The following is a 20793-nucleotide window of genomic DNA, read 5'->3' as shown; positions in this document are numbered from 1 at the left end:
TCTGGAAAACAGCTTAATCCTAGAACAGTTGCTAACCTTTGGGGGAGAGCCTGAGTAAGATCTAAAGAGAGATTTAACATATCTTGCCTGCAGAAGTATAAACACTAGAGTGACATTCTTGTAAATCAAGCCATCTTAGCCAGTGCTTTGGGAACCCAAGAGGACCCATGTGGCCTCTGAGGGCGGACAGAGAGAGTTGCAAGCTGCTTGGCACGCCTGCGCTTGGCAGCCTGTATCCTGATGCTGTTTTGCAGCTGTTCCTCAGCCTGTTCAGTTGGTTTGTTTTTGTTTAGGTCCCCTTTAGGGCCAAGGCCTCACTAGGCAGCTTCCAACATACGAAAACACAAAATGCTTCATCAAAACACTTAAAATATATAATTATCACAATAACAATAAACAGCATTAAGAATAGCTCTCAACAGCACAGTATCATTAACATGAGAAAAATGTTTTAGCACCAATCCAGGAAAGAGCAGCATAGTAAATTTTAGGAAGAAGCAACTTGAAGATCTTCAACGCCAAATTGAAGGCTTGTAAAGATGGGATTTGTTGTTGATGATGATGATATTGTTGCTGTTGTTGTCTTTCTTAAATGTGATTTCTCTTTTATCTACAAATGTAAGCAATACAATTAATAATGAACCTCACCAAAGAGCAGGGGTCAGCAACCTTTTTCAGCTGTGGGCCAGTCCACCATTCCTCAGACCATGTGGTGGGTCGGACTATATTTTTTTTTGGGGGGGGGGGGAATGAATGAATTCCTATGCCCCACAAATAATCCAGAGATGCATTTTAAATAAAAGCACACATTCTACTCATGTAAAAACACGCTGATTCTCGGACTGTCTGCAGGCTGGATTGAGAAGGCGATTGGGCCGCATCCGGCCCATGGACCTTATGTTGCCTACCCCTGCCATAGAGTGATCACAATGGCAGAAATCATACATCAAATGCTAATTGAAATAAAATGTTTTCGAAGACCATCCAAAAGCAGGAAGCAACAGAGCCTATTGGTTGTTTCCATGGAAGGAATTCCACAACTGTAGTGCCACCACAGAGAAAGCCCTGTCCCTACTCCTTTCCAGTTAGCATGGGCTTGACAGCAGGGCCTTCAAGGCTGATCTAACAACCTATATTAAGTTTTTTAAAACAATATCCCTTTGGTCTGCATTTAATTATATTGCCATATAATATTGCCATAGAACCTGCCATATAATATAAACATTAAAATGTATACATTTCTGTTCTTGATTGTTCATAATATTCATGGTAAAATATTCACATTTCAGCTCAAAACTGTTAGTAAATCAGAACATAGAAATGACCTGAAAGAAACCACAAAATAAGGATGCAAGTTTATTTTGAACAAACTCCCCCCCCCGCAACCCCCCATCCTGCCCACACACTGTATTTGAGTCTATGTATGTTATTAATGTAAAATCAGTAAAAATAGTTTTTAAAATGTCCAGCATTTAGCTGCATTTGAGTATATTGTGTGATTCTTTGGACAGAGTCATGGGCCTAGCCAGGGGGCAGCTGCTCCCCCAAATCAATTAAATCAATAAAAATACTTAACTAACTGAGGTTCTGCCCCCACCAGCAACATGAAGGCTGCACCCCCACAACATAAATTCCTGTTTACCCAAGTTGAGAATTCTTAGTAAGACTAATATATGGTATTTATTGATTGCATTTAACCTTCCTGTTTTTATTATACCTTGCTTTATTTTTGTAAATAAATTTATTTTTGTGCATTGAAATGAAATCTTAAGGTCTGAATTACATCATTCAGGGAGAAAAGTAATATTAACCAACATTTAAAAAATTTAAGTAAAAATGTCACTAAAATGAATTGGAAAATATGTTTAAAACAGACAACTACAAGGCCAAGCTTATTTTGTTATGTCAATTTAAATATTAATTATAGTCTGTTTTTGTATGTTCATAACTATTAGACTGATGCATGAATTCTGTGTCCTAAAGTACCACATTTTCCCCCTCAGCTCTTTGAAAGGACATTGGATGTCCTCTGACCCTGGGCTCTAACAGGCACCTAATGATGAAGGGCTTATTGCTTTTTTTGGTCCAGGAAGCAATTAGCTGTCTAGGTCCTCCTCCTCCTTCTCCCAGCGTGTAATTCAGCATTTCAAACCAGTGAGTGGCGTATATTCGTGAAAGTTGGAAGCAGCTTTAGAGAGAACCAGATGGAAGTATGGCTAGAGATGCATGAAGTTTGGTCTCTGCTGCCACAAAAGCTCTCATTTAATTAAAACAAAAAAAGATTGAATTGCTAAGGATTTACCATTGCTTCCCTTTTTGGCTCTGAAAAATGGCTTTTTTATTTGAGTGCAGCTGCAAACTACTGCCCTTTTGACTAAGGTGTAAATTCTTAAATCGTTTATGGAAGTCCTTGTTTGTTTGCATTACAACTAAAATTGGATTACTTTTGAAGGAAGATTTTACAGCATAGTTTCTAACACACGCACACCCTATTTTCCTGTATTAGATGGTTCAGTCCTATTTTGCATAAATTCTTTCTGAGTAGATGCATGTGTGCTTGTATCTGACTGAAGAATTGCTGTGTTTCATTTGGTGAATTGATGTCTTGGAGGGAAGCTGTGCTCTTAGACTGCACGCTGTGTTGTTTTTAGAGTGAACATGTATTGTGCGTATCCTGTACCTGGAATGAGCAGCAACTCTTTGATGTATTACTACAATGGAAAAACGGTAAGGGGACTTTCCTTTTGTTCTGATACTTTCCGAAGTAGTGTGGCTGGAAATGTTGTTTGTCGTCTCTGGACTGGTCTAGCAGCTAGATATACTTGTATAGACTAGAATACTTAGACTAAATTGCTTCAGTTAGCGCTATGATCGTTGCACATAACTTGCTTTTATTTTATGCAGCTGTTCTGTTGCCTTGAGAATGTCATTATTTCACTCATGTAGCAATGCATTTGAAAATGTGAAAGGCATTATTGCTGTTTCATGCAGCAGTGAAAGAAACTGAAACCGTTCCAGTTACTTGCTTTTAAAAAGTGAGTACAAAAAGTGAGGAATATTTCAGAAAGCAACTGGCTGACCAGGCTGCTGTTTTGCACTTAAGTGTTTGTGCTTCAGTCAGATACTGTCCTTACAGTGATACCGTGTGCTTTCATTTTGAACATCTTCAATCTGATTCATGAAGTTGAATCCTCCTTTATACAAAAATACTTTCTATAGCCTAGGAATGGTTTATAAATCTGCATCTCTTCAGATGTGTAAAGTTCTGGAGCAATGTGTACATTTTAGAGTTTGATAAGTATTGTGTTGTGCGTTGGTCTTTTGTCCATATGGCTATTGTGTAATGTAGACTGAACCTTCCACATTTCATAGGAGCCTTAAGTGCATTTTATGGGTTTGATGGTAATCAAAACTGATTTTAGACACCGCAGAAAACTAATCCAGTCGTGTTATGTGTCATGTAATGACTGCTGCTCACTCTGCAAAGTACTTAAAAGCTTTAGTCTTTTTAAGGATTTTACTAACGATGTACATTGGCAAATGGCATTAACTAGAAGAGATAAGTTGCAATTAATATTGAGGCATTCCTATGTTCTGCCTATACTTTCCAAGTATGGCCTCATATTTTATTGCCGTTGATTAGCAATCTGAGTGATGTGATCCAGTTTTGTTTTGTTTTGTTTTTAGTCTTTTAAAGCATAGTCAAACTTCAGTAGCATTGCAAAATGCTAAAGGTTTGGTAAATTGCCCTCTGGACTATCTAAATCATTATAAAGTGCATCTGAGTTTCAGGCAACTTTAGGGAAACTTATTTTCTTTGGTGTCAACATCCCAAGCCCTCCAAATGGGAACCTGATTCTTTTTATGTCGCCTCCTATGTTTAAGTAGTTTTGCAGTTTTGTGTGAAGATGGTGTATGTTGGAAAGAAGTAAAATGAAGCCTGCAGTTCCCCAGAAGCAATGGGAGTCTGGCTTTCATGGAGTGTTGATTTTATTCTTTCTCTGGCTCTGAACATTCCTCTTTGTTCTGCAGCGAGGGGGAAAGCTTTGATCTTATTAAGTATTTCCAGGCTTGTAATGGATGGAAGTGCTGGTACTGTAAAGAAGCAAGCCTCAGGAATTGATAGCATCTGCTTGTTATGGTTCATGGGTGACGCTCATGAACTTGAAGAGCTAGAAATTGTATAACAATTCCATATCCTGGTGCCCCTTCTGTGTTGTGACACTTTAGCGTTTAGGCTTTATGGAAGCAACTCAAAAGGGGGTAGGAAAGAGAAAGGTTAAATCATCCTGATTCATTGGTGTATTCATATTTGTGGTGTTAAGTGGAAAATGTTGGCTTGTCTTCTCTTCTGCTCTGATTCAGGGCTTCATTCTGAAGCATGTTTTTGCCTTAATATTTGTCAAGAATAGCTAATACACTCCTAAAACCGTATCAGACTGAATCATGTCCAGCCACCTTCTGTGTAGTATTTGCCCAGTCTATAGTTAATAAAGTCTGGTTACATGTTTCAGAACTTCAAATAAATAACAGTTTTAATTGTTAAGTATCAGAAGATTCCGGCATGCAGTGAGGAACTGAAAGTTTCAGTGGCAGTGTATGATTTAGAAAAAGCTACTAGGGCTTTTTGGAGCCCATGGGAAGGCCTGCTGTTCATATCTGTAGCACTCCTTGACCTGTCCCCTTTTGATCTTTAAAGGAGGACAAAAGGTTAGCAAGTTAACTAATAGAGGCAATATAAGAACTAAACTGAAAGGGATTCTTTCAGTTATCTCTGGATAAGATGAAGGAGGCAATCCTTATAGGCTCTAATGTGTTGGGACGGAAATAAAGTAAAAATCAGATTTTGTTTGTTAGAATGAAATAAATGTGCCTCTTTATATTTTGTTACAGATCGGTATTTAAAAATTCAACTATTCCTCCATTAAGCCATAACATATTAAAGCCTTGTGGCTTAACCATAGAGCAAGAAGTAGTTTTGAGTAGTTTAATTCTAAAATGAAAAGGCAAGTAAGGCCCTCCCTGCAGACAGATGCAGTGTAAGCAATTTATCAAGCTAGTTTTCAGACAGAATTTTGTTTACATTTTGCTCTACCTATTTAAAAAGTAAGCATCCATCTTCTGGGAACAAAATGTGCATTGTGAGTGTAGGTAAGCCAGTTTACAGAAATAGGTAAAATGTTGCCACAGTGTGTTGCACTGTCTGTATCCGTTAGGCAACCTCTGTCAGATTATTTTTTCGAAAGGACTGTTGTACTGTGTAAAGAGGTCCGTGGTCTGCAGTCTCATAATAAGAGTAAGAATAAAATTGTATTTATATCCCACCCTCCCCAGCCGAAGCTGGGCTCAGAGCAGCTAACAACAGTTAAATAATACAGCATTCTAAAATCAATTCATTATAAAATCAGTTCAAATCAGATTGATGGCAACCATTGGGCTAGCGTTCTGTGAAGAATTACCAAATAATTACCAAACAGAATAACCTGTTGACATTTTGGAGACAATGGGTTGTGGTTAGAGAATAATCTCACTGTATTAATGCAGTTTTTCTTCTGTGTTGCCTTCGTTGTATGCCACTTAATTCCACTTTAACAACTGAAGTTGAGGTAATATCTTGCCCCGGCTCTGTGTTAAATATTCCCATGGCAGCTGTCAAACCCTGGTGAGAGAGCAGCTTTCTGCCAACTGGGCCAAACACATTATAAATCTGAGAAAGTGAATCCATACACACTATGGTGATGTACCTAACATATCAGTAAATAGGGAAGAGTTGACTGGCAAGGAGCTGCGCATCACCGTCATGGACCCAGTTGTGCATTTTGGATCAGAGTCTTTTAATGATGAATGTAGGTGTTCTTTAGAGTCTGGATCTGACAATCAGACACACTGGGGTTAAATTTATATAATCAGTGGGATGGAGGGATAAAGTTTTTCTTGAACTGTAAACTGGAAAGAAGTTGTTGTTTTTGAATTGTTCCCATGAGGGGGGGCGGACCTACATATAGAAAAATAGCATGTAAAAGAAAAGAGGAGGCTGAAGATTTCTCTTTTCTGTATGCAAGGAGATTTTTAGAGAGGAGGCTGCCCCCCCCCCCCGAAGGCTAAAGTGGTACAGTCATGGAAGTTTGAACACTTTGACCGATTGTAAAAACTGGACCTTTGAAATTGAATTGTTTTACGCCTCTCTTAGCCAAGGGTAAGGGGTGGAATCCAACATAGTAGCAAGGCAATCATTCCATCAGTGCAAGGAGTTCGGCTTGCACAACAGAATGTTCTTTCCCCCTCGCCACTCGTTGCACACCCCCTAAATCTGTTCAAGGAGTATCACCAACCTCCCAGAACAGATCTGGAGAGAGCATAGGGTGTACATGGAGGGAGAAGAGGACAGAAAGTTTTGTCGCAGAAGCAAAAAATTGTTATGCTGATGTGACTCGTTAAGAGAATACCGCCAATGATCGATCTTAAGAACTACAGTCATCATAGCAGATTGACTGTAAATACTTGAAATTTTGAGGGGGAAAGTTTCAGAAACCTGAAGCACCATCCTGTTCTTTCTTTTAAAAGACATAACTCCATTAATTTGATTTAAGGTAAGGCATGCTTTCAGAAAGATATTATATTAACTTTATAGGACTATCAGCATGTGGGGAGCAGAGAAAACAATCTTCATTTTAGATTTACTAATATATTACTGGATATCTCACATTTTTTAATTATTAGTATGCCATATTCCCTCATAATTCCTCATACAGATGCTAAGTTGAAATAGGAGAAAATATCTTCATGTGTAGATTTGGGGAGGGGGAGTAAAATTTGCAGCAGCCGTATGCAATTGCTGCAAGAAATATTTGTGTCCTCTTTTATCAGTACATAACATATATAACATATAGTGCAATATTAACCATGTCTACTCACAAGTAAGTCCTAAGTAAGTGTAGTTAGTACTGCAGCCGCCTATATTTATCAAGTAACTATGGTTAACAGATTTGGAACTGGCCGGGATTAAGAACTCGGTGTGTTACAAGGCTAAAAGAACAGTAGTTTCTCAGTCCATCTGAAACAGGGAGCTATGCTTAATTAGAAATATCCTTGCTTAATCGTGGTGAACAGAAGAGCAGAGGGTCTCAGTGTATGAGCAAAAGGTTGATTCATTCATCGCCTTATGAATATCAGATATGATTGTCTGAACTCAGCATCTGTATGGGTTGTGTTTGGCTGACTCTAGATCACAATAAACATTTGCAAGTCAAGACTAAGAAGGGGTTCATCCAGGAATCTCCAGAAGCAAACTTGCTGGTAGCACTACACTGTTTGATTATTCTCTCTGCTGTGTTGTCTCTAGTAGATATTGTACTGAAGTAGCCCAGGAAAATGTTTCTATCTCTGCTCCAGACATCTGACTTACAGATCTTTTCAAACTGATGAGACGATGTATAAATATAGATAGGACAATTCACTTTTGCTGGCCATTTACAGAAAGATAGAGGTGCATTTTTTTTTAATGTGTTCCTTTGTCAGAAACTTTTGAGAGAAATTTCCAGAGAAACCGCCCAATTTTCTGTTCTGCTGCATGAAATATATATCCATCCCACCCCTATTTGTCAATATATACTCCTCTAAGTACATAAGGCCAGGGCTAGTTATTTCAAAAGAACTTAATTCATTAGGTAGGCTTTACACAGCACAAATTTGAAAATATTTTTTGCTGCTTTTAAAGATGAACTTATTGGGCACAAACCTCTTTTTAAAGTACCGTATTTTTACACTGTATTCATTTAAGAATCACTCTTTATTCTGCAGAATGCCTTTGATAAACAGAAGTTGCTACTTTGCTGTTTGTTCCACGAAATGCCGCTTGGATCTGGCATAGTTCAGGACTGTCAGAAATACCCATTGCCTGCCTTCTCTTGCATTACCTCAAATACATTTTGACATTGTCTGCAGCTGCAACAACATTGACTTTAAACCAATTGACCACACTAAAGAGAGGGATGAAGAAGAGAGCAGAGTCATGCTCTTGTTTTCTAAATGGCTTCAGTAGCCCTTGACCTTTCTTTAGGTATGGAGAGAGTGACTTCAGCACTTTCGTTTCAGAACATTTTTCCTGAATTTAGTCTATCTCTAATGGTAGTGTCTGAGAGTACAGAGCCTGCTTGCATTTATTAACCAGTCCTTCCCACCTGCCTTTAACTCCCAAATGTTTGCCTGCTGGCTTCCTTTTCCCATTTTGCATTCCCAAGCCCATCTACAGGTAAAGCAAGGGGGGCACTCCATGTCCCTCTCTCTCCTGTAAGGGTGAGCATGAAACAACTTTTATTTCTTTTGAGATTTAAATGTTTGCTTCCTCATTGTCCAGGGTTCCAGAATGGATAATTTTCAGTGAACATTTTGTATTCTTTTGTAGTTTCTTGACATCAGATAAGACAGCATTAATATCTGGTTGTTCCATATTCTTTATATGTGAAGGTGCTGAATATTTAATATTTTCCTTCCAAATAATTTACCTGACATTCCAGCTATTTGCTGCACTTCATGCTTGAGGTGCTTTCCTAATTCATAAAAAAATTAAATTCTTAATGCTGTGCCTGCTAAATACAAAGTCATGCATGATGGGTTCATTGGATTTGTAATTATTCCAAGGAATACGATGCATGTGGCAGAGCTTAACTTGACTGTTGTGGTCTGACAAAGACAATAAAGTGTGTGTGTGTGTGTGTGTGTGTGTGTGTGAGAGAGAGAGAGAGAGAGAGAGAGAGAGAGAGAGAGAGAGAGAGAGAGAGAGAGAGAGAAGTGTGTGCGTCACCCTTTCTTACATACCCATTTATTAGGGTAAGAGATGCTAAGCACTTCAGAGCTTGTAGGGATGCCTGGGAGGTCAGGCTAGCTGTTTATTGCAGGCTGGAAAGCCTGGTCAGATGGGCTATCTCAGCCGACCAGAGGAGGGTTTAAACATTGTTTTATGTTGTCTTGGGCTCTGAGATATGCTTTGCTGCAATCCACAGACTTCGAGAGCTGTGAGTGTAGAGCCTTGTGCACAGCCTGAAAGGGGTAAGAGAGACATGATTTTCAGAAGGTGGGTCATTGCTCACAAAGGTTTTGAATAGTTTACCATTTTGAAAGTACTCCAAACACTTAAAGAGCATGCTACCCCCTGAAGGCCCCTCTGTTTATCAACAGCCTCTGTGTGTGTGTGCTTGAGTAAAAAAGATTTGGCATTTCTTCTGAAAAATTCTGAGGCCTGGGCGTTTCCAGATGTCTGGATGAGGGAGCCCCCAAACTGGGAAGTGGCTTTTGAGAATGTCTTTTCATTAAATTTCAGGGCTCAGAGTCATACATCTTATTAATAATGTACTGCAGCAAAGATTTATTTAACAAGAGTTATATATCGCTGGATCTTCAACACATCTAAACAGTTTACAAAAAACCAATGTAAAATGTATATTTAAAATACAGATAAACTCAAAAGTTGCAAACAACTTCACCTAAAATTTTGAAAAGTAAAACCAGCAGTTTTTTAAAAAAATATGCATCAAAATTACATTTCTGAGTAGACATGCCTAAACAAAAACTTTTGCAGCAGGTGTTGATAGCAATATAGTGAGGCTTCCTGCCTAGTATCAGTTGGCAGCTTGGCACCCTTGCTTGTTTAAATCAGGCTGAATTGTACCCAGTAGTTCCTTTTCTGAGTCCTGGTCTAAGTGCTCTAGAAATGGAATCAGAAGATGGGAGGCAAAAAAAAGAACGAATAAAGCTTAGAGGGAAATGGTTATATTATTAATGGTCCATGAGGAGGTGAGAGCAGAACTTTAAGAGCAAGGCTTTGGATCTGTTCACCTGAGCCTAATTTGTGCTGGATTGGGTCCTATGCCTTGATTCTATTTAAAGTGAAGCATCTGCCTATATTTAAAGTCTAAAATACCTTCATTGTCAAGTTGCAGTTATAAGCGCAGATCTGTTTACTCATAGGCTGCCTAATCTCACTATCCCAGTAATTCTTTTTTGTTCTTGTATTTTTAAATTTTTGTTTCTAGTAACAAAAAATAAAACCTGCTTTTAGCTTGCAAGGTGGGGCGGGGGTGAGCTGGCAGTCATCTGCAGGTGATCAAATGACTTAAGAGACCTGGTTTTAATTTGTGGGCGGTTCTGACTGTAACAAAGGAAAGCTCGCTCTTTTTTGTGGAATTGGCAGACTTTTTCACCACATCTGGAATTAATGAAGCCTTTTGAGACCACATCACTTGTGTTCTGCCGCAAGAATTCTTTGATCTTCAGAATCCAGACTGGAAGAAATGCAGCTTGATATCACTGCAGCTATGTTTTTGCAAGCTATACTTAAGATACTGGAACACAGCAAAACTATATAAAGTTGTGTGCCTGCACTAGAACACTTCTGGTCCTTTTTGAAAGGACTCTTTTCCTCCACTTTTTATTATAAAAGTGGTCTGTATTATATTGCTGTCACAGATTTCTTGCAGATAATTTTTTTTCTTTTCAGTTTCTCCTTGCACTGATTATTAAACTGAGCTTCAGACTTGCTCACATGAATTGTTGAGCATTTTCCCAGTGCAGTTTCAAAATAGCGTGTTTTTATCACTGTTGGCGTTAATACAATAATATTCATCTCCATTTCTGCATTCTGTAAGTCTTATTGAAGGAACTGCAGTACATGCTAAAATGTTTAGGATTCAACTTGTAAATTAAGTATTCTCTGTCTGCCTGGTGTCTTTGGATTCTGAAGATTTAAAATTGGGCATTTGGTTACTAAGTATGTGTGGGTGTATACAATCCATGCTTATGAATGTACTAGTGTACTTCCTGTAAATTGCAGCAAACTGTACTGTACAAAATTAAATCTGTCAGGCTCTCCACTGCAGATAAAAAAATCAGAGTTTTTTTAATTGCTTTTAAAAGTTGGTGGCTTCTGTCACCCTCCTCTTCCAAGTGCACAAAACAGCTTTGAGATCAGTTGACTACTGTGTAGAATGTTCAGTTGTGCAGTTCCTTTTTATTACTTTTATAACAGTAAAACAAGCAGAAGATCTTACATAGTCTTTTAAAGAAGACAGTAACTAAGATGACTGTGTTATTATTGTCAGCTCTCATATATCCAACAAGGGAAAATCATTCTTTCCAAAGTCAGAATGGTGATCCATAGCTGTGAGGGGAGGGATAGGGAGGGCAGCCCTGTCAGGGGGGTTGCAGGTTGTTCTTTGCGTTATTGCCATTCGCAGACTGGATGCAGAGAGACTCTTGGATTACGTGATGCAGAAACCACAGGCAAACAGACTGCGTGGCACACTTGGAAATAAGCAGGAAAGTCCATGGGTGGATTTGACAGTCTCCAGTTTGATCACAGCAGCTCATCAGATGTAGACTAAACCCCAAAATCTTGCTATATATACACTCAGATACTACATTTAGCAGTTGTTACTGTTTCAACAGCCATTACATAGGATTATTTCCCCCCTGACAATTTCTTGAAAAGTAAAAAATATTTACAACTCCTTAAAAATAAAAAGGAAATAATTGCTATTCAATTACATTACGTAAATTATATAAGAATAATGTGGATTGGTATCAAGAAAGGAAACGTGGATTATAGTTAAAGTGAAGGCAGCTGTGATTAAGGTTCAGTCGGCATTGGATAATTTTGATCATATATATTGTGATGTTTATGTTGATTTTTTCTGTGAACTGCCCTGAGACCTCCGGGTATAGGGCAGTATAATAATAATAATAATAATAATAATAATAATAATAATAATAATAATAAATCTTTTTGTTCTCTAGTAGGAAGATGTAGTTAATTTGATATATTGATATTTCATTGTGAAATCAATTAATAGAATGTTAATGAATTAATCTTCTAAGAAATAGTTTTGTTTTGATGTATCAGATTATGTATTACTTGAACTTGCCAAATATTGACTTCTTAAATGCAGGTAGGAAAAAGTAATTGGAATTGTGAGATGTCATTAGTAGCCTTCATTGTGAATATTTATTGCATTTCAAAGCACAGCACATTTTAAGAATCTTGTCAGAATGAGATAATAACGTTAAGCTATACATGCCAGATTTTGAAGTGGTTTGAGCTCCTCGAATAGTAGGCAACTGAGTGATTCATGTAAGTTGTATGTAAGAGAAGTTAAACAAAAACATGTAGTACATGTGCACACACACAATAATTAAAAGGTTTTTTAGAATACATTTTGGACTAGATTTGAAATTGCAGCACTAATTACTATACACCTTGTAAGCAAAATATCTTCACTTTATACGACACAGTTGTTCACTTGTTGACTGCAGTTGAAAGTATCTGGCTGATTCTCAAATGATAATGTTGCTCATTGTATTAGCATGAAATATTTAAAGCATGACATTCTGAAGCAGTAGGCCATGTGTGTGTGTGTGTAGCCTTTCCAGACTTGTAAGAATTTGCTTGTTGCTTGTTGAAATTCTGTTTTACTTGCAGAAGTGTGGTGTATTGCAGGAGCAAATAGAAATTGAATTTATTTACAAATTACACTGCTGCAATGAAGAAGTGGGGTGTGGTAGTGAATTTATGTGTGGAGGGATTTTGAGCGTAGAAGATTCAGAGTAATTTCTTTGTTGTTTTTAGATATTCTGGAAGTTTAGCAATATGAAAGTAAGACAATGTAGCAGAAATTAACTTGGATGCAAACTACAACATGACAGATTTAGAATGCTGAATTTCCTTGGAAAATCATAACTTTGCCTCTTAAAAAGGGAAAGATTACTACTCTTAAACAGCAAAACAACTAAAATGAAATAAAATGTTATACAATTTGAATAAAATAGTGTAAACCAAAATCGGCTTAAATTCTGAATCTCCCTAGAAAAACACATCATTCTCTCGAGAATTTTGATTGGTTGTCTATTATGAATGATAGATCATGTAAAATTTATATTGTCCATGTGAGCTTTGTGCTATTCTGATACTCGGAACAAATTACTGGGCTTAGATTTCTTCTCTTGTGTTTTGTACCTGGCTCTGGTTTTTGGACTTCAGAAGTCTAAAAAGAAATGAAGACCCAAGAAGCTTGAAATCCACTCACTCTGATTGCACCTTTTGAATAGTTGTAGAGGGGTAGCCACTTTAATGTGGTGCAGCAATAGGTTTATGACACCTTAGACTAGATAATTTATTATGGCATCAGATGTAGTAGAAGATGGCCCATCAAAGTTTATCCTTTGATACGCTATATTTTTACCTGACTCCTGGAATTGTAACTTAAGCAAACACTGAAAAATTCAATGCCTCTAATTCAAATATTGTTTAGGGAGCCTGCTGTTTGTTCTTCCTTTTTCTTTTTTAATTTAAGTAATTGCTCATGTTTAGACTTTTATCAGGTTGCCTCTTTGAATTAGTACCTTGGAGGGGTGGGGGAGATGGCTGGGCGGAGCTAAGCCTGCTCACTATCACTTTCTAACTTCCAGGAAAGGTATTTGCAACTGAGGAATTAAGTTTTAGCTTCAGAGCTGACTGTGCTTGTTCAATTATCCTGTGTTCCACTGGAACCTTTATTGTCACTTTTAACAATTACATGTTTATCTTTCCTTTCCCTTCCATTTTATTGGTTTAGGTTTATGCGCCATCTAATTCAGATGACTTTAACAGAGAATCTCCAAATTACCCATCTCCTAAACCACCAAGCAGTATGTTTGCTAGCACTTTCTTTTTGCAAGGTAAGATGTTGTGAACTGAGCAACTTTTTAAAAGACTAGCATAGCAAGTAAACAAATATTATTGGGTGAGATTAGAATTTGGGGAGGGAGAAAACGTTCATACATTATAGGAGTTTTGTGGGAAATGAAAATGTGCTATTGCTTCTTCCTGGTTCATTTTCATTATGCTAATCTGAAGTTAAGTATACGCTTGGATTTCATAGGTCATGTCATTTCAGGGCCCATTTCTTCTATATCAGATTATAATTTCATGTTTTGGTTAAGAGCTTAAAAACAGCCTAGTTATCATTCCTATTGCATAGCTGACCCCTGTGCAGGTGCTGGTGAAGTCTGTAGTATCATCTGCTCACAACACAAGCTCAGAAACATGCCAATTGCTTAGCAAGAATAGCAAAACTCCATCAGCAGTGACATCCACTCCCACAAAAAGCATAGCAAATTTGCATCTACCAACCAATAACATCACCCACAAACCTCTCTCCTACCAAATGTGAAATGACAGCCGTACACCCAGAGGACTGACACACACTCCATACCTTTCTCTTGTCCCATGCAAAGGCAATCTTCCCTTTCCCTCCCCAGGGTCCTTGGCTAAGATTTATTTATTCAGTAAACGTTTAACCATTCTTTCAGTAAAATGTTCCCAAGTTGGTGAACAGCTATGATAAAATTAATACAACAAAGAAGAAAAAAGAATGGAGACAAGTAGCAACTGCAGGCTCTGAGCTGCAGATTCATCCATTCTGAATGAAAAAAAGGTTACAAGGCTTGCTTAAGCAGACCCGTCTCCTGGCTCCGACAGATTCCTTGTGGGGAGATGGTTCAGTGGGTTCCGAGTTTAGTAGGAAAAGCCCTCAGGACCACTGCCACTAATACTACAGTAGGCACTTGCAGTAAACTGCTGCCACTAGACCTCTCATGGGTGACAGTGAAGAGGTTACATAATTGAGAAGGTCCTTCCAGACCCAGCTTGAAAGCAGAAGACCAGCACAATTTGGTTCGGAAACAGGTAACAAATGGAGCTTATGTGAAATTGACATTCTGAATTCTGTGCAGACAGCAATAGCAACCTGTCTACTAGTTACACTTTCTGAATGTTTCTCCATTTGCCTCACATAGAGCCTGTTGCTATACTCTAAACAGGAGGTTGTAGCGACATACATCACAGTTATGAGTTCCCTCTCTTCTTGCCATAGCTATGTTTTTGGATTAGGATTGACTGAGTGGTGCAGAGAGCTGATTGGCCAGGGAACAGGAGATTGACAGGAGTGCCTCTAAATACAAGGAAGCATAAAATATGTGTGGGACAGAAAAGAGTGTGTGGCTTTGAGATTTTGAGGATTTTTTTAAAAAAATTGACTTTTTCAGTGAGAGGGCTGTGTCCCAGTAGCCCCAGTGGACCAGCCTCCACTGACTCGGAATAAAATTTAGCTAGGGTATAAAATGTACATGACATGAGCAATGAAGTGCCGGTACAGCATGTGCTGTTTTACTAATCTAAGATCATTCTTTTTCTATTTTGTTTTTATTACAAATAAAGATGGGACTCACAGTGCTTCAGACCTTTGGAGCCCTTCCAGTGGAATGAGCCAGCCTGCCTTTGGTGGAATGCTAGAAAGCTCCTCCTCTCACATGTCACAGTCCAGCAGCTATGGCAGTCGACACACACATGACCGCTTGGTAAGACAGTAACTCTTGATCTCTCAGTTTGGTCAGTTGAAACACAGTTGTTAAAATTTACTATCCTTTTAGAGACTGGTTTTGCTGGATTATGGGTATAAGTAAATTGTCATTTAAACCTTTAGCTGATTGATCTATGATAGCCAAGCATGAACAAATTTTAATCTGCACAAAAGGACAAAGGTGTTCACTTTTTAAAAAGCTCCTTAGGTCCTTGTATGTTGCTGTAATACAGAATGGAAAAGGAAAAACTAACAGGATATTGAGTAAGTGTATTGAATGAATATAATTCTATGTTATGGAGGTTGGTGTTGTACATACGGTATTATTTATGGGTTTTGATGTTTTCCATACTGAATTTCATTTTTAATATTGTACATACTCCTATTTTGCTATTTCTTTGTAAACCGATTTGTGATCTTTTCTTATTAAAAGCAGCATATAAATACTTGAAATAAATAAAATAAATAATAAAATAGTTTAATCTTGGGGGAAGCTCTTGTTTGTTAATATTGTAAGTTTACTCTCACTTTCTTCAGTCTTCCTGCACATTCTTATCCTGGGTGATGGCAATTTGGCTGAGGAGCCTGTAACCCATAATAAAATAGACAGGAAGCAGTGGATTACATTCTACCAAGAGTTTTCACATTAAAGGGATGTAAGCAATGATATTCTCCATTAATTTTATATTTACAGTGGTACCTCTGGATACGAATGGGCTGTGACTATCCAATAAGTTATCTTGAAGTTCTAATAGAACAGGAAACATCACTTTGGGTCTTATAGAAAATTATAGTTCCGCAAAGGAGGAGATTGGAAGCTTTTGCTTACAGTTTTAATATAACCTCAGCTTCCTCTTATATCAAGGTGGTTTGTTAGAGCATGCCAGGCTCAAGCCATAGTTTTGGATCCTGGTTGTTTTTATACCACAGTTCCCAAAATTAAGGCATAAGCTTCAGTCACCCTCATGTAGCCATTTCACTCCTCATTTTGTGTGAGTAGTAAAACAACCCAGAAAGTTGCAGTTCACCATATTCTCCCATTATGTCCTGGCTGGGAACTGTGGTTAATGGCTTTCAAACAAGCTGGGAGACAGAAGCCAACTTTAAACCATAAGATTTTTATAATCTGAATTCAACCAGTGAGGAGCTGGGGTTAATTTACAGCCAGAAGTGGAAACTTCTAGACTTCACCTCATAGCTTAGAAAGGGGTGGGAACCACATAACCGTAAGGCTCATTCACTTAGCAGGAAGCATTGTATCTGAATTGTCTCTCAATCCATCTGTGGCTGTTAGCCCTAATAGCTGATGATAGAATCTTGATATTCATGACACATTTCTAGCCGCTCCTGAGCTAGATAAACTTTGGTCTGTTGTAGATAGACAGTTCTGACATTCTTAACTTGCATGTTTTGGTTTACTTTTTATTTTGTTAATACTAACTAAGGCACATATTTCGGTTATGATCCCCGTTTTCTGCTTTTTCCTAGAGCTATCCCCCACATTCAGTCTCACCATCGGATATAAACGCCAGCCTTCCTCCAATGTCTAGCTTCCACCGGGGCAGTACCAGCAGTTCGTCGTATGTTGCCTCACACACTCCACCTGTCAATGGATCAGATAACAACAACATACTGGGTGAGATTTTTTGAATCCCTAAAGCATCATGGGAAGATTATGGCTAATCTAGAACTCTGTATGTCCATGCTGATGCTGTTTAATGGTCCATGTGGAGTGTAAAAGTGAATGTGTCATTTCACAAGCTTTTGTTGCATCGTTTGGGGTTACAGCATTGTCAGTGCTGACTACTGGAATTTTGCCTGAAGAGATGGTTCCAGGGCAGGATGGGTGGGTGGATATATTTGGTAGTGTGGAGTACTTTCTAGTGCTGGGCAAATTATTATACAAAGTGAGAACTGGGCTTCCAATTCATTACTTTGTTTTTCACCGAGAGAGCCCAGCCAAAATTTATTCTCTCCCCCCCCTAATGGATTCATTCAAGAATCTAGTGTATCATTCTTAAAGGTGAGGAAACTCTGACAGTATTGTTTAATTGATGTGGGCATTATTTCTAAAGTACAGACAACTGCATATTTAAGCGGGGTTACATTCCAGACTACTGCACGTTTAAGTGAAATCACATATATTTGAAACACCATCGAAAAAGCCTGCATTCCACGCCTTTTTGTTACGTTTTTGTGATGTTTTGGGGTCACTTCCTGGTTCGGTGTGCTGCATGTGTGCGCAGTTGCCCTCATATCAGACACTCCTAAAACAGTGGCTGCCTGTACCCAATCTGGAGGATATATTTTTTTTTTTTTGTAATGTCAGATTGTAGACCAACTTGGTGAATACACTTGTTTTATTACAGAACTTCTGTGAGAAATGCATTAAAATGTTTATTTTAAATGGTGCTGAAGGCAGCTCGAGTAGATTTAATGAAGGAGTTAGAGACCTCTTTGGGCTGTATTGCAGGTCTCATTGTTGAACTCACAAACGTGTATTGGTTGCTAGATAATCTGGTGGTGGGAGATTCTGAGATTCCCAAACAGTAATTTATACACACACATTCCCCAAAGGTGATTTACACAAAGGGTTTCTTTGTCAGCAACATTCTTTACAGCTTCATTCTGAAATGCTGTGCAGTTCTCAGCTATTAACAGTCTGGTGTTGAACAACAACTGCAGTGGAGGTTAAGTTACTCCTCTTCTCCTTTGGCAATCCCTCGTAGCTGAGTAAGATTGTCTTCCATGAATACAGTCTTGACAGTGAGTCCGTAAGTGACTGTGGAGGCCAATTCTGGATCCACACGTCCTTCCACAGTGGGGATATGGGTTTCTGGGCGGGAGTTGATCACGGTGAGGGTTTGCCAAACATGCCTTCCTCTTAGCTCATTTCTCCTTTTCACCCTGAGTTCGTGCTTCTTCAAAGTCCATGACACCTTTGGTAAAGGCTGTTCTCCAATTGGAGTGCTTACAGGCCAGTGTGGCTTGCCGATCAGAAGGTCAGCAGTTCGAATCCCTGCGATGGGGTGAGCTCTCGTTGTTCAGTCCCAGCTCCTTCCCACCTAGCAGTTCGAAAGCACGTCAAAGTGCAAGTAGATAAATAGGCACCGCTCCAACAGGAAGGTAAACGGTGTTTCCGTGCACTGCTCTGGTTTGCCAGAAGCAGTTTAGTCATGCTGGCCACATGACCTGGAAGCTGTCTGTGGACAAATGCCGGCTCCCTCGGCCTATAGAGCAAGATGAGTGCCACAACCCCAGAGTCGTCTGTGACTGGACCTAACGGTCAGGGGTACCTTTACATTTATATTACATTTTTAGATTTGCCCTGAGAGCATCTTTAAACCTCTTTTGTTGACCACCGGCATTATGCTTTCCATTCTTAAATTGGGAGTAGAGTAGTTGGAAGACAATAATTAGGTATCTGAACAACATGACCAGTCCAATGAAGTTGATGTTGAAGAATCATTGCTTCATCACTGGCAATCTTTGCTTCTTCCAGTACACTGACATTAATTCTCCTGTCTTTCCAAGTGATGTTACTCAGATGGTATTATGTCTACAGTTCCAATCTCCTGCAAATTTTAATCTGATTGAGCATGCAATGCTATTGGACAGTGTTCACTACATGGTCCTAGTACTACTTACAAGTATAAAGCATTAAAAGGTATATTGTCTACAATGCTGCATTTGGGAGGAAAATGTTGCAAAGACTGGCTCCTAATAATTGGAAAAACGTAGCTTTCTAGCTGTCTAAAGGAGTGAGTATATTCCCGATATGAAGACTGCACCACTGGAGAAAGGGAATATTGGTCTTGCATTTGAATTTCTGTTCTCAGTAGAATCAGGATGGTGGAGGCCACCTGATCCCCCATAACAGTGAATATAATACCCAAGTTGAACTGACCTGGCTCTGGGTTATAGGCTAACTATCTAAGAGTCCTGGGGATGGCCATATGTCCTATCCTCCTCATGGTTTTTCACTTGCTGACAGTCTGGTGGCTTTTATAACTATTCTAAAGTTTGTCAATCCTATTGGGGTTTTGTGTATAGGTAAGGAAAGCTCTCCATACCTTCTCTTGGTATTTACAGCCTAAACCTACCTAACACAACTAAGATAAGGTATGTTCCCAAATATTAAGACTCCCACACCCCTGTACCACTGAGAAGAGCAATTCACCAGTGAATCCAATTTTCCCTTATGGTCTTCCCCATATTTTTGCTTTTTAAATCATAGTAATCCTTTTGAAAGAGCATGAGTATTAAATAACAGCATACCACAATTATCTTCTGCATTAAATCAACATTCACATTGTTTTTTCTTTACAGTCAACAGAGGCAATGCTGCCGGAAGCTCACAGACTGGGGATGCTCTTGGAAAAGCCTTGGCATCTGTAAGCAATACTATCTGAAGCACTTTCTGGAATAATTTAAGCTATATGCAAGTTCTTGTCCTTTTGTTTATATCAGGCATATGCGTTGAATATTAGACTGCCGCCATCTCTGTTGTCCTTCCTCTTCCAGCAAGCATTTGAAGTGGATATCTTTCGTATTCTGCATTTGTATTGAAATTGTTTATATTTGTTTTTCTTGTTTTATCTCCTGTTGTTTGCTGTCCTGGGCTCCAGTTAGCTATTTTGACAGGGGCCATTTTTCTTGGGTTGGTCAGAATTTGATCCCTGCCCAGCTACTAGTTTGGCTAACAAGGCCCTTTGGGGGGAAAAATGGGAGAGAGTAGGCCAAGTTCCTAACCCAAACCCCCAATGTAACCTTAGCTTGTATGGTTAGGCAGTTGGACAGAGGACAGGAGGTGGCAGGGGTGTAGATTTATTGTGTTTGGATGAAAGAAGAAGTATATGTAACTGAAGGGTGGACTTCAGTTGTCGTGGTAACTTAGGTCTCCCATCCTGTGCTGTTCTTGGTAGGTCATTCCATAAACCATTTCTATCATAGCTGATGGTGATGCATTCCATCTCCTCCAACAGTTCATGCTAAAGTCTGCACACTTGGAATTCTGGTATTTCTCCACCTGTTCCCACTGACCCAAACAGTGTCATGCAAGCTATACTTCAGGAAGTAGATAGTAATATAAAGGGATCACGGTGTGTTTGTTCTTGAGTTTTCTTTTTAACCTGGTTCATAGCACTATGAACTGTTGCTGAAGTAGTTAAATCTTCTTGAAATTGTGAACCTGCTTCTTTTTACTAGCTTTTGAATATTGTTAGTAGCAACAAAAAGAGTGTCTAATTGTAAAATTCGGGTGGTGTGCATCATTTCAAAAACAAAAGCCTTTCATGTGTGAATCATCAGAAGATACAACATTCTTCCTCGGTTTAAGTATTAAAGACCATACAGACCACTATGTGATTAAACATGTAAGGCCAGATAATACGTTTGCAAAGGT

The 20793-nt window shown here is 38.7% G+C and overlaps 1 protein-coding gene across 18 annotated transcripts in view; it reads left to right on the top strand.

The window, feature by feature from the left end:
• The window catches only part of TCF12 (transcription factor 12), a 152745-nt gene that overhangs the window by 99586 nt on the left and 32366 nt on the right, over window positions 1-20793 (top strand). For 15 of the 18 annotated variants that reach the window (XM_081170576.1, XM_081170578.1, XM_081170583.1 and 12 more), the window contains exons 10-13: window positions 13605-13707; window positions 15248-15387; window positions 16878-17025; window positions 19719-19783. In XM_081170576.1, coding sequence (XP_081026702.1) covers window positions 13605-13707; window positions 15248-15387; window positions 16878-17025; window positions 19719-19783 — 456 coding nt within the window. Of the gene's footprint in view, window positions 1-2429; window positions 2728-6571; window positions 6591-13604; window positions 13708-15247; window positions 15388-16877; window positions 17026-19718; window positions 19784-20793 lie in introns of those variants that run through there. The other 3 variants (XM_081170573.1, XM_081170574.1, XM_081170575.1) reach the window with 3 other exon arrangements.

This window comes from Podarcis bocagei (genome assembly GCF_964188305.1).
Source record: "Podarcis bocagei genome assembly, chromosome: 14".
Classification (NCBI taxonomy): domain Eukaryota; kingdom Metazoa; phylum Chordata; class Lepidosauria; order Squamata; family Lacertidae; genus Podarcis; species Podarcis bocagei.
This window is presented reverse-complemented; position numbering and strand designations above follow the sequence as displayed.